This window comes from Aptenodytes patagonicus, chromosome 3 (genome assembly GCF_965638725.1).
Source record: "Aptenodytes patagonicus chromosome 3, bAptPat1.pri.cur, whole genome shotgun sequence".
In the NCBI taxonomy this organism is placed as follows: Eukaryota; Metazoa; Chordata; class Aves; order Sphenisciformes; family Spheniscidae; genus Aptenodytes; species Aptenodytes patagonicus.
The window spans coordinates 70,942,413-70,957,151 of record NC_134951.1 but is presented as its reverse complement, the minus strand read 5'-3'; the positions used below and the strand labels follow the sequence as shown (position 1 = coordinate 70,957,151).

Sequence of the window (14,739 nt, the reverse complement as noted above, 5' to 3'; positions counted from 1 at the left end):
TGCTAGCTCAAGGAACTTCACTGTAGAGCAAATACGATCTGGGCTTCTGATGAAGCGAATGAAAAAGCAGTAATAATAGGCCAAACTTCAGATATTCCCTGCCCAAGAACAACGAACAACCTGGCTAGCCTTGCTTTACATTTTGAACAGCTCCCACTGCCCCTTTGGGCATTCGTTCTCTGTATAATTATGTGCTAGTGAAGTTTGTGCAAAGGAGAACAGAACTGCCAAGAACACACAGCTTACCAGCTCTGAAGTGCTAGAGTCAGGAGATTGGTTATTCCCCTTTCCTAAAAGCTCCTTTCTTTGAAAACAAAATCTGTTCTTCTGATGGGCTGATTGATGACAGGATTCTCTCCAAGGGAGAGAATGGTATTTTCCTGCAGGAAGTGTGGTGCTGGTGTAACCCACATCTGCTGAAGTAATTGGTGACAATCTACTTACACCAATGCTGTATACAGTCTAGCATGTTTTAAAGCTCAATTTACTCTGTAATTTACTCTGTAGAGTAAATTGACTGTAGAGTCAAATATTGCCGTCAAATACTCTATACAGACAAATAGTACAGTGGTCTTACTCTTCTTTGGCATCATACCCCATTCTGTGAGTAGCCCCATTCGTATTAGCTCAGGAGGTGAGGTGTTCTTACACAGGAGCAAAAATATTTCGCTTTTTTTCTTCTCTGGTTCCTTTTCTGTCGTTCACTTTTTTTGACCTTGTTCTCTTTTTGCTTCCCTTCTCCTCTTCCCCTGCTTCCCAGGTGATGCAGTTTGGAAGGATTGATGGCAATGCTTACATTTTGGACTTTCAGTATCCATTTTCTGCAGTGCAAGCCTTTGCTGTTGCTCTGGCTAATGTGACTCAACGCCTCAAATGAACAAGCAGAGACTGGAGAGAGGAAAATGTTAAACTTCTCATAAAGTCCAAACCGGAAAATGTCAGGGCAGCCTGCTTTAGGTGTGCAGAGGCGCCTGGGAGCGAAGAAGGCAGTAAAACTGGAAAAGTCTCTTGGTGCCCAACAGAGGGGCATTAACTCTAATCAGTCATGGGGTGGAGGGTGGGGGGCTGTTTTCAGTTTTGTTTGTTTGTTCGTTTGTTTGTTTTCGGGTGTTCTTTTTCTTTTTAAGCATTGTGCTGGGTCTCAGAAAGAGCGAAGGGTTGAGAGCCATTCAGTGTTACGTGGAGAGTGTGGCTTTTGGCTTGTTGTGGTGGTTCTGCCGTGTTTGCTACAGTAGCTGATGTAAGCTCATAGGGGGATTAAAAAAGACTGCTCTTTTTGATAGACTGCCTTATATCATGCTCTTCTTTTTAAAACAGGGAACATAACTTTTTTTCTGGTCCAGTTTGTACTACTCCTCCTCCTCCTCCTCCTCTACTACTACTACATCAGTGATAGCAGCAAAAAAAAGAAAAAAAAGAAGCTATAATACTTGAAGACACGTGTTTCTTCTCTGATCTCTGATAATAACTGAGCACCACAAGTTCCAAGGAGGCTTATGTAGGTCAATGTTTAATTTATAAATAATGATGTATTATTCAGAAGAGAAACAATTGTTATCAATGGGTGGTTTAAAAACCCACCGTATCAAAGAAGTTGATGTCTGCTTGTTTTGTGTGCTGTTATTGGGGATAAACATCTTTCAGTAGGTGACAGAAGATAGAGGAGGAAATAACTACGAGCGTTGCTTCTTTTGTTATTGGGGATAAACAACTTTCAGTAGGTAACAGAAAATAGGGGAGGAAATAATTATGAGCGTTGCTTCTTTGCTCATATTGATCAGCAGTATTCTCCAATTTGGCCTGTAGTTGAGAGAGGTACAGCGTGACCACATGTACCTCCAAGGCCACGCCTGTACATGCTTCTCATTTAAACGTGTTTACACTTTATAAACAAAGTCTTTCAAGCGAATGAGAAGGCCCAGTGTATTCAGTCTTCTTAGCAATCAGTATGAATCAAGTCCTACAACAGTGTATCAGTGCTTGAATTAGGAAGGAGACAGAAGTATAGCAAGTCATTACAGGAAGCAATTTCATCAGGAAAGCAATTTCATTACAGGAAACAACATCATGGCTGGCTGGAGAACAAATGAGTTGAAAGAGGAAGGAAAAACTGGACAGAATCATCCCTTTTATCACCTTGCTACTTGAGTAGTCTTTGTGACTGTGGTTTGAGAATATAATGCTCCAGCTAAGAGCGGGAAGCCAAAAGTTTACATGGAGTGTTACAGAGGAAGGCTCAATAACTGTAGCATGACTCCCTGCAGTTCTTATGGACTGAGCATTTCAGAAGGGTTGCTTGCACAGAAGAGTTTCTGTGTTGTCCTTGTGTTGTGCACATATTTGTTTGCTTTCTCTCTTTCCTCCTTGCCTGCATTTTGCTATGGAATATATTTTGATATGGAAGTAGTTTCCCCAGTAATACACAAACCCCCAAACTATTCATGTAATTATTTGGTCGTTAGATTACAAAACGTAACTGCAGATTTCCTTCAGAAATTACTCTTTTGAAGTGAAAGGCATGCTGACAAAGATATGTTGGTTGAGGTGTTGACGGCTGCTTTGTCTTTGTCTTTCATCCACAGTTTAACTTCTTACTTGAAAAGCTCGGTATAACTTAAGATGAATAGGCGTGATTTTCTCTCTTTGCTTTTCTTAAATCCTAATGGTAGGACAGATGTGTGTTGCATTTGATTCTTTCTAGAGGAACGTATCACATAAGAGAAGACCCTGCTGTAGTAGAACTTGCCAACATGCAGTGAGCTTATAACTTCTGCTCTGCTGAGGCTTCTAGAGCTGTGCAGCACAGAGGGAGTAATTCCAGTCAGAGAGGCGTTTCAGAGTTGCCAAGGGAGGTGACGAGGCAGATCAATCACAGGTAATGTCCCGCAGGGTAAGTCCAGGAAAAACCACCTGCAAAATGGTTTTCTTGGAGAGAGGAAGCAGAGGTAGGAAGGAAGGAGGGGGGAAGTAGATGGTACCATGCCTGTATTATCCCAAAGCTCAGCAGCTTCTGCTTGCGTCTGGGAGTGGTCAGGCACACATTCCCCTTGGCATCTGGCAGATCGTTGTTTGGTTTAATTAATTTAATTTTGTTGAATTTCTATCAGTTGTCTGGGTCCATTTGTATTCTTTCTCACGTGCATGATTTATTCAGCAGTTTGAGTGCCTGTATGTATAATGTGGAACAGAGGAACCGAAATGGATTTGGTTCTGGTCCCTTTAAAATCAATGGAAGTGTTTCCCTTGGATTTTTGTGGAGGAAGCACTGTTAAGCCCTTTGTCTATATTGAGTTACACGCTGTACGAACAGTAGGTTGAATTCTCAGTCCGCTGATTCCAATACACAAGGAGGAAAGTTGGCGGATGAGAGTCCTCACCTGCCCTAAGGTCTGTGCTAACCAGTCATACCCTAAATAGAATATAACAGGCACACACTGAACACTGTAAGAGAAGAAACATACCATGGCTTGCTGGCTTGCTTGCTGAGGGAAGGGCCGCTCAGTCACATGTTAGAAATCTTCAGCTGGAAGGAACATCACCTGTAGTTTTAAGCCAAAATTCTTATTACGTGGAAAAAACATGAATGTTTTTTCTGAACAAAATCTAATCTAAATAGAAGGACTTCTGCATGCAGTTTCTTTAACCTTCCAGGGAACACTATTCTGCTTCACTTGGTTCGTTGCCAAATTTTTCCAATTATCAGCAGTTTTATGCTAATGGAGAACCAAGAAATGAAAGCCGATACAACAAGTAGCAGTTAGTAATTTGGTTTCATTGGCCCAGGTCATGATTGCGTCCTTCGGATGGCACTTACAAAGAGCCTTGGCATAGAAGAGAGCTGGTTTCTGCCCCAGCAAAGCACAAGGAACAATTATCAAAAATTAGGAAAATAAATGCAATTTCCAACATCCTTCCCATTTACTTGTCAGAAAATGCTATTGGAATAAGATAATCTTTTATCTTTTTGGAAATAATGTAATGGAGTCCCTTTAATTGAGGATTTTCATGGCGTAGAGAATACCCAGTATTAGAGAGAGAAAATACTCTCAAATATATAGAACTTTAATGAAAGGAACGGGAATTATGGAAATGTCGTGAGTGTGCAACTGGATCCTAAATTACACAAAGAGCAAGTGAAGGTGACAGTTGTTTTATTTTTCATTGAAGTACAATATAGGAAACAAATTTAAAAAAGCCCCCCGCAAAATAATCGTTTAAATCCTGAAGATCATTATTGCATTCAGCCAAAAGATAGATGTTGCATTTTATATTTTATTAGTAAAACCCAGGTTTTCTGTCGATAACTAAGTTCTTCTAGGAAGAATGTAGCAAAGTGTTCAGAAATATCTAGTTCTTTTATACATATAGTAATTTCCAGTAGTTAAGTATGTTTTTTCCAAAGCTTTTTTTTAGTTGTGCAATAATTGTGACATTCTAGGGGCTTTATGGGGTTTTTTGTTGGGGTTTTTGGTTGGGTTTTTTGTTGGGGTTTTTTTTTTAGGGAATTTTGAGTGGTTTTTTAAAGATAATTTAATGCAGATTTTCTGTTAATGTCCAAAAGACAAATTATTTATCTTGCATAATGTAATAAGTGATTTAGGGATTATTTTATTACTATGTATCAGTGAGTTATACACACTTTGTTATTTATATTTAAAGAGCATCTTTGTAAGTAATTGTTTGCTAGCAGTATGTTTTGCTGCAAGAAGTTAAAAATGCATATCGGAAGACCTGTTTTTTGCTGGATAGTATGCAAAATTTCATAATGCAGGCGGGCAAAAATATTTTTTGGTGGCTGAATGCAGTGAGTTTGCTATGGAGGACTGTGTAGACTACAAAGAGTGTAGATGACTTCTTTGGGACCTGCAAAAATCTGTCCTCCGCTGTTTTCCTCCTTTGTTTCTAACTATATATTTCAGTTGGGAGTGGTTTTAAAAATACAAGGCTTGATTTACTTTCCCTTTTCTTAGTACAGTGATTTTTCTTGAGATATAAAATAAGGTGGCTTAAGTGATAAAAGAGTGTATAATAATATAGGCTCAGTTTGTAAGAAGTTCATTGCATAGTGCAGTAGGGTTTGGCAATGGCGTAATTCAGTGCTATGCAGAGATACAAGCAAACTAGCTTGGAATAAGCTAGCTGAGGCACAAGAAATAGTGTAGCAGTAAATGCATTTTCCTCTGCTCAGACTAATAACACTCCTTCTTCAGCTGGGCTCAGCTGATTCCAACACAGCCATAGTGCTTCTGATACCTGAGCTAGCACTGCACAGAGCTGATGGAGCTGAGCCCTGATGCTGCCTGCAGCACCTTTGCCTCTTCAAGATGCTCCATCGGAGACCTGGTGGAACAGGCGTTCCTCCACTTGTCCTTCTAGGTCTGCTCCAAGAGCAGCGTGCAGCTGCCGTGGGGTTTGGACTGCAGTGGCTTTGGGCAGAGAAAGCCCCGATGCCAGCCTGTGGCCATGGTGGCCGTTTGAAGTCAGAATCTGCTCCACTGGAGTTGCAAAGGGATGCAACAGAGAACCCGATTCTTTTGAAAAAATATGGCTGATATCCTCAAAATATAGCTCCTAACAGAGTCTAAAAATCGATACTTATAAAAGTCTGGTATGAAGTGCAGCATGCACGGAGTGGCAAATTTTAGCTTGAAACAGCGAGAATATCATGTTTCTGCAACACCCTAAGAAACTATGAGAAGGAGAGGGGTGAAAGAGGAAAAAAAGGAATTACCACATTAATAATTTCGCACTCGGTTCCAGAGGTAGCAGTAACACGTGCCATGGGCTGCCTGAATATTGGTTGTATGACAGTAAACCTGTACACAGGTTCATCTCAGTTAGATAATCTTTCTGTGATGCAACCACAAGTAAAACAGTTCCCCATTTCTCTGTCCAGTTTTGTTCCATTGTTTTTATGAAGATGCATGAAGGTGTACAGGTGTTAGACAAAGATATCTGACTTTGCTGAAGCCTTGAGCCTAGACTTTGTGTAGGTCCAGGCTTTCCTTGATGTGTCTTTTTAGTGTCCTCTCAGAAATTCTAAACAGATTTCAGAGCTTGCCTGATTGTTGCCTCAGACAATTTCTGTGCATTTGCTTTTTGCAGCCTGATGTGTGTGATCCTATGTTATCTTGGTGCCCTGTTACCTGTCAGAAACAGTTTAAATCCTCATATGAAGAAAGCAACACGTGCAAAAACTGATTTGATTGAGAGAAAGGGGAGAGGAGAGAGAGTAAGTTTTCACTAGCTTTTAAGAGTGCGTTTCCCAGAGCAACAGTTTGGAAATTGCACATTTCTGCAGAGCCCAAACCACTCCAGACCAGTAAATCTGACTCGGAGATTAGTAACAGATGAGTCACTTGCGTGGCATGCTGACAGAGGGCCAACTTCTAGCCTCACCACGTGGTTACACCAAGATACATAAGAGAATAGAATCCAACCCAAAATGTACTTTCCCATTACTATGTGGTTATAAAGTAAGAATGGCTTATATGACCCGTATATCCACTTAAGAAAATTATAAAGCATTAGCCAACAACTATATTGACCATTCCATATAACCCCCCTGAAGAATGCTAGAAGTAAAATCCTGGCCACAGAGTAGTCATTCAGATTTTGCCTTTTATTCCCATTTCCAGGATTCCATCACAGGAGAGCAAGCTGTTTATGTTATTTAGAGATTGGCATAATGGTTTTCCCAGTGTAAGAGAGCAAATGTTATCATCCTGCTGGCAAGAATGGAAAAATTCTGGTAGATGATTTTTTTCATTTTCAAGTCCCTTCACCTTCAAGGCAAGCACAATCCTCCATCAGCAAATACCAATTTAGAGTCCTGCTACCCTCAGGAGTAGTCTGCAGGTAGACACCACAGGTCCTCTTTGCAGGACTGGAATTTACATGCACCATTCTCGAAGGAATAAGATTAATTACTACTTGTGAACAATGGGCTACGTGAATTATTTTATCTTTGTATTTATTTAATTTTCTTCTAAAAAAATCCTGCAGAGAAGTTTTAAGATTAAAAGGCTCAGCTTTGCGTGTTGCCTGATATCTCTGAAGATGTATCAGGAGATAATTTCTTTGGGCAGTTTGATTGTTGCTGCATCAAGACAAAAGCAATTAACCAAACAAAAGAATGAAATAGGATTCAGTGAAGCAATTCTTGCTAAGAAAATTAAAAACTTCACCCTTCAACTTTTGATTTTGCAAATGGATCTGTAATGAGAAATTTGTGCTTCAAGGCAAATTGATTGTTGTGGAGCACTATGCAAGTGCACAGGTTTGCTGACCCAGAGCTGACTGCAGGATCAAAACCACATGATTTTGTGAGACACAAAATTAAATAAATGAAAACACCGAATACTTACCTATCCAGAGCGTTCAATGAAAAAATTAGATGGTATGATGTTAAAGCCTGCCAGTTTATTCTTAATCCTTGCCCTCCAGTTTGCATTATTACAAATTTAAAAATATGATCTGATTCAGCAATTCTGAATCCTAACAGATGTTGTCTATTTGTGGAATGCTTATCTTACCGGCCAAGTAGATGGTTTAAGATATGGATTAAGATTAAAGTAATAATAAAAGAGAAACATTTTTGAACAGTGTGCAGACACCTGAGTTTCAAGTATTTCATCGGAATAGTGCTCGGCTTGTAATTCCTACCTATGTTGTTTCAAGCTATTTGTTCAGAACTTTCCTAATTTTCCCTTTGTTTCTTTTGTTTGCTTGATACATGTTTTGCCTTTGGTTGCATTTCGTTTCACTATTTCTGCATTCGCTGCTTCTTTTTATTTTTGTGTGTTGTGCGTTTGGGGAAGGGTATGTCTGTTCAAGATCTCGTTGTTTATTGTAGATAAAATATATGGTGTTGTGGAATAGCATGGGGATGCATTTGATTGAAAAGGCACTGTAGCGTTTCCTGAAAAAGAAGGGGAGTTGCATTTGTTTATAAATGCATTATTTTGGTACTATAACTTTGAACATGATTTTGGATTTTTTTTTTCCTTTTTTTTTTAATTTAATGAGCATATATAGTCATGCAGGTGCATGCATTCTTGAGCTAGCAAGCCCAGCATGTTTTTCTTAAGGCTTTTGAAAATTTGGTACACAAATTGTGTACTTTTACATACCTATACTATTTTTTAAACATATTTTTTGGAATCTCAAGTTTTCTTCTTTTTTTTCTCCTCAGTATACCATGGTATACCTGGTTTCCATTGTACTTAAAAACTACTCTGATCTGCCTCTCCTTTTATGTATCTTGTGTAATAGATTTTGCAGGAGGTGCCTAGAAAGCATTGTTGGTTTCCCTATAAAAATGTGGTTTGTTCAAATTCTTTACTGTCTACATGATTGAGAGATGGACTGATTGCCCTATTTTTCCTTGATGATTTGGAGTTGTAAGAGTTGTCCAGCTGTTGCTTAATAAAATTTTGCAGACTAGAAAATTCCTGACTTGTTTTTGTTGCATTCTGCATCTTGTCAAGCACCTTAGGTACTTTTAAAGCAGATGACAAATCTGCACTGGAATGACCTGAATAATAAATAGCCAGATGCCGTTATGCTTTCTCTTTTCAATAACTGTACCCGCAAGTTCCACTGAACCTGATGCGTGTACCAGCCCATCATGCTTTGTGTCCTTCATATGGGAGGGTGGATGGCAAAGATTTCATCATAATAATGTTCCCATCTGCCTGGATATCAGCCGATTCTTCTGCTATTTCTCCTCTGCTTGCTTTCCTTTTTAAGGAAATTACCTTTGGGGTTTGTGGTACTTCTCATTTTGTCATTGATATACTGGAAACTTTAACATTACCACGAGGGATTCCTCTGTCCTGTCATCTTTAATAACAGAATAAAATGCTGTGATGGCCAGTGTTCATTCTCTGGTTTTTAACTAAAATAAGCATTCCGGGGGCTGAGGAAATAAAAAAGGTAGTAAAGTAGCTTACCTTGCATAATAAACATCCCAGCTCTGGCACAAATGAGAGAATCCTAGCATGGATCCTCATAATGGACCCAGGTTACCAGTGAAGTTTTGCAGGGGTCTGTGCTGGATCCTCACGTATTCATGGGTGGCCTTGAGAAGAGTTTGAACAGTGAGCTATAAAATTTACTGATGATACGAAGTCATTCAAGATAGTAAGAGCAATGGCCAATCGTCAAGAACCTCAGAAAGTCTTTATGAAACTTGGCAATAAAATCGCAGATGAAACTCAGTATAGGTAAATGTAAAGTGATACACATGGGGAAACAAAACAGTTCTAACTTCACGTTTGCGGTAATGGCCTCTGAAGTGACCTCTACTACTCAGAAGAGACCTCTGAGAGTTTGATAGATTGCGCTCTGAAAACATCAGGTTGGTGCTCAGCAGCAGTCAAAAGGCGAAAATAAAATATTAGTAATGTTTAGGAAAAGAATTGGCGGCAAAGCAGAAAATACAGGGTCACTGTATAAAACTGTTGGTCACCACACTTTGCACACTGTGCGGTACCGGTTCCCTTGTCTTAGAAAAGGTAGATTAGATCTAGAGAAGATTCACAGCAGGGCAACAAGGACGATCAAAGGCATAAAACAACTTCTACATGAGGAATAACTGTGAAGGCTAGGGCTCTTCAGCCTGGAAAACAGAGAGCTTAAAGGGATTGCTAGAGAGCCACCAAAACAGGAGTAATGTGGAAAGGTGGGTAGGGATTGTCTGTTCATTGTCTCTTACTGCAGAAAAACTAGGAGCTATAAAATGAAAATAAAGTGAAATAATAGTGGGGCAGGATATCAAACAAAAGGAGGTGGTTCTTCAAGGAAGTGGGCAGCAGACCACTTTGCCAGAGGATGCTGTGATACAAGAAGTTTACAAGAATTCAAGCAAGACTGGAAAAGTGCATGAGAGAGATATCCGTTGGGACACTAAACAAACTACAACAGGGGCAGAAAGTTCCCTGGGCTGAAAATAGTCAGAGGCTGGGAGAGTATTAAGGGAAATACTGTATGAATTTTCTCGGTTCTTGCTCTTCCCAAGGAATCTGCAAATGACTATTGTAGGACACAAAACACTGGGCTTAAATGGATTCTCACTGTGAACCAGTGTCACCATTCGTACTCCAGCATTTCTAAAACAAGCTTAAACCTGGAGCGTCAGGCTCTGGGAATGAGGAGAAGGGGGAGGATTCCCAACCCGGTGTCTGAATGCTTTGCACTGCAACTGTGAAAAGTCCTAACATCAGCACTGCTCAGGGAATGAGCTGGGGATCTGCCAACATTCATGAAACCTCCCTTAGCTCTAGATGAGTTTAAAGGTGAAATTCAAATTCTACTAAAATGCAGAAATTATGAAATTAGTTGTTAAGTTTGGAGACAGAGGAATGGAACAGTAATATAGCTTCTGTCACGGCTCTCTGCTTTGGCCTTGTGCTGTTTTGCTTTTTGCTTTAGCTAGTTTCAGTGTTTCCCTGAGCTAGTAACTGGCCAGGTGAACTAAGCTGATTCATGCAGTTTCCTTTTAGATCGAGGTTCCAGCAGTTTTCAGGTTTTTCCTTCTTTGTGTAGGATATTGACTTAAAATATAGTCATCTTCTGCTTCCCTGCCCCTTTTTAGTGTTAATTTGGGGGGGTCCTGCCAGCCACAGCACTGGTAATTGATTCAATCAGGGTAACAATTTGTTTACTCCTTTGCTCATGGAACTGAGCTAATGCAGTTTGGTTTGTTGTTCTGGAAGATCGTTTTTGGAAGGCCCCTCTCTGCTGGGTGCAACCAGCTAAATTTAACACATGTAGTCACTTGTAGTTTGTAAGTAAACTTCAAGTTCGCTGCATCACCTTCTGTACATGTCAGTACGGAAATGTGACTAAATGAAAACACTGGAGCTGTAACAAGCTCTTGAGAGAGAGGAGGCATGAAAGGAAGCAGACAGATCTAGGGAGGTGGCTTGTTTGAGGGAGATGACTGCTGAGACATGCCTGCCTGGAAATGGCAGGTGACGCAAATGCAAAATTCATCAATTAACAGGGGCTGCAGCAAACAAAATGTGAGCATTTAGGAAAATATCCTAGAAAGATTCCTGCGATCATTTTCTTGCCTCGTAGAGGGAAAAAGTAGCATTTACTTGTTCTTTTTTATATATGATTGTGGTTGTTGTTGATAATAGTGCTATCTTATTTTTATGATTTAGATGAATACAAGGGCTATTTGTGCCCAATGCCCTCTATTTATGCTGCCTGGTTTAGAGGTCAGAAGGACATAGGCAGACAGTGAGTGAACAATATTTAAGCAGGGGCTTTTTAAACAGAAACTGAGAATACAGCAGCTATACATATACTTAAGCTTGTATATATGATTAGATAACTACTAGCTACATCATGAGCTTTTTCACCAAGACAGGTTATTGTTGATGTTCTCTGGTCAATGGCATATTCCATTTTTTATTGGCATTACTACCAAAATCACTATCAATAGTAAAATAGCAGTCTTATTGCTAATTTTTTCAACAGCAGCCCAGCTTTCAATATGCAATCTTAATAGGATACACTCAGGAGCTAAGTAATTACCTAGTTGTGAGGGAGTTGTACAAGATTAGAAAAAAAAAACTTGGAGCACTTCACGTCAATCAAGATTCATCTCAGAACTTTCATCTCGCGCCTCATCCGTTATAGCTGTGTATTGCATATTCTCATTTTCTGTTCTGTTTAAAACAGATACATTTCAAATCTTTTTTTGTTCGATCAAAGGGAAACCTGTTCATCTGGGGGAATGTTTTGCTTTGTTGCATCTCCTGATATTTTTATCCTTTCCAACTGCTCCACATTTTCTTCCATTTCTCACTTCCCCATGGATAAGGAGGAAAGTTAGATTTGAACTGCAGTAAGTAACATTTCTTTGTTCTCCTCCTTTCTCATTGCACTCTGTGGTGATAGTCCTCTCTCTTAAAACAAGAGTATCTTTGTTCCTTTTGTTGCACAGTTTTCGTGAGATTAATTTCTTCCTTTTCCTTTCAAAGCCATTTAGGATTTTTTAAAATCTGAAAGGATGTTCATTTTAGACAAGAGTCTATATGAGGCAGTTATAGCAAAGGGAAGATACTAAAGATGATTTAAACATCACGGAGTCTTCTAATTCCCTCACACGGAGGCAGGCAAATGCAGAGTCTTATCTGCAGAAGTCACGGAACTGTGATTTGACTTCTGAGTGACTTCTCTTTCATTTTATGATGCTTTCTAATGAGGGAAGCATCCTTGTTTTCATCAGATCTATGAACGTACCTTAAGGTTTTTCTCCTTGAGCTGCTGTGGTAGCTAGTATAATCTGAGGTGACAAACATTCATTTTGACAGGCTTTATTTGTATGGCTTAGAGAGTCACTAAAACCAAGATTCCAGTTTTGTTCATAAATCCACTGCTAGTATTCCTACTTATATGATACTAATAATTTTATCTGCGGTTTAAAAAATATACAGGTTTTAGCAGATTTGAATTGCATCTGATCAACAGAACATATCAGTGAGTGTGAAAAAAGAGTGGACATCTTTCCAAAAACTGTAGCCTATGTATAATGCACACTGGAAGTTCTGCTATGAACTTCAGAAGTTCCAGATGCCAATGAAGTGTCCCCTCAGGCCATAAGTTGAGAGAGCATCCTTCGGACAGCTGCCAGAATCCACAATTAGATTCCACTTCTGGAGATCATAGAAAACTCGGGTGAGAGTAAAATGCATCACATTGAGTATCATCAGAAGTACTGCAGTATGTTCACGACGAAAAAGCTGTCCAGAGAGCAAGGCAATAGCAATTGAGAAAGGAGAGGCTTCTGGGAAGTCAGTGAAGCTGTCGGGGGTGGATCAGCAGCATATGAGACAGAATGTACCTTACCTTCAGAAGAAGTAAGGACAAAACTCATGAGCTGGTGCATTAGTGTAAATCACTTATATTCAGATATATCAATGCATAACCTACAATGATGGTCATCTGTGCCATCCTCACTAGAAAGATAGTGGCTATGGAAACTTTTTTTTGGTGGAAATTGTTACCGTGTGAATATTAAATGTGAAGAGAATCAAAATTTTAGAAGATGGTGAGAATTATGATCTAAAATCAAATATGCTGAAGTAGAAAATGGTGCATACTAAGAGCCATTTGCATCCATTAGGAAAATATCTTTATTTATCCAAAGATAACAGCAATCAACAACCTCATAGCAAGATTGCTTGCATCTGTGAAGTTACAAGCAAGCCAATGAAGAAAAGATCAAAGATGTGCAGCTGTCCTAAGCTGGAGGTCAGGTCTGAAGGACCAAAACATGGAATTCATTAAGATAAAGTGATATTTATCACGTTCCCAAAGTTGTTGTGTTAATCTACTATGTGTAGATTACTCGGTGCAAGAGACAAAGTTGAAAACAATTTGATCAAAAGAACAGATATTTAAAATGGTTTTGAGTAGAGTTTTACAGACAACTGATGACGTTAAGTGTCTTTAAATTGGATCTCTACGTTCCTTTGGAGGAATCTTAGCGTAGCAGGCAATTGAGAAGTAATCAGCTGAAGAGATTCCAAAGAACAGGATGTACAACGAAATTTACTCTCAAAATAGTTAAGTTAGGTGGTAATTACATGCATGAGTTAGTAATCATACAAAACAACTGACAGCCATGATTTAACTGATCAATTTCAAGATAACTCAGGAAGACCTGTAAGTACATATGACTTTAAAATACCGGGTAGGTGTTGAAGCTCTGTTTGAAAAGTTTGAGAGCACTAGATAAATGCAGTCAGTGCTAATGAGGCAGATGCTGTCGGTCCATTAACTGCTTGGCCAGTTTCCTCTCTGATGTTGTTGATAACCTATTAAAGTATGTAAAGTTAGGGAAGAAGCACATGATGATATCAGGAGGAAATGTTATAGAAGTGATTCACCTTCATAGAAACATTAGGCCTAGATGTCCGTGTAGAAGTTTAAGATGTTTTCAAGTACCAGCGGAAAGAATGGAGTTGAAAAGTGCTCAGGAAAGGATGTTGGAGGAATTTGTTAGGACAAATATTAATTGTTGTGCAACACAGAGAGCTGAAGGAGTCCCTGTGTATTCCCTGGGCACTGGCGCCATTGGATGGGTTACAAGTGTGACTCCTACTGAGATCGTCATTGTCTCTGTTACTACAGAATTAATTTAATCCAAAGAATGAACAGTGTTAACTAGGCATTGACTTCACCAGGTTATTAGCACTACCAAATGATACAGAAGCTGCAAAATCTATCTAATGTTTGATATTTCCAAAAGATGATAAAAAAAAGGTGCAGAGAGAGCAACAGAGGATCCAAAGCAAGTATTCATTTCGAGAACAGAACTGTGTACCAATGGAGAAAGGTTTTTAATCCCATCAGCAGCTCAGGCCTCATCAAATTCATGGCAGAAGAGAGTAAGTTTATGTGATAAATTCTCCATGTCATAAATGAGTCCCTAAGCTAATCAGTGACTTGAAAAAAACTCAGACTTAATAAATTCTCTTATGAAAAGCTGAGGGACTTTTTTGCATGCAGGCTGTGCCTCAAGTCATGGATACAAATCAGCCACAGTTACCCCTGAAGACATAACTATTCTTGAGCTTAGCCTTGGATGCAGCAATTTAATGTCTCGCCCAGAATATCAGATGATTGGAACACAAGCCTGGACAAGATTCACAGGCATCCATGAAGTCAAATGCTCCCCTGAGGCTGATGTTTGTGGAGCAGTAACAAGCCTATGTGTCT

At 39.4% G+C, this 14,739-nt stretch overlaps 1 protein-coding gene across 2 annotated transcripts in view; it reads left to right on the top strand.

Annotated features, from left to right (window-relative positions):
• TULP4 (TUB like protein 4) overlaps nucleotides 1-8,450 on the top strand; it is a 164,114-nt gene extending 155,664 nt beyond the window's left edge. For both annotated transcript variants that reach the window (XM_076333777.1, XM_076333778.1), the window contains exon 15: nucleotides 761-8,450. In XM_076333777.1, coding sequence (XP_076189892.1) covers nucleotides 761-877 — 117 coding nt within the window. In that variant the 3' untranslated portion in view covers nucleotides 878-8,450. The remainder of the gene's footprint in view (nucleotides 1-760) is intronic.
• Nucleotides 8,451-14,739: the final 6,289 nt, after the last annotated feature.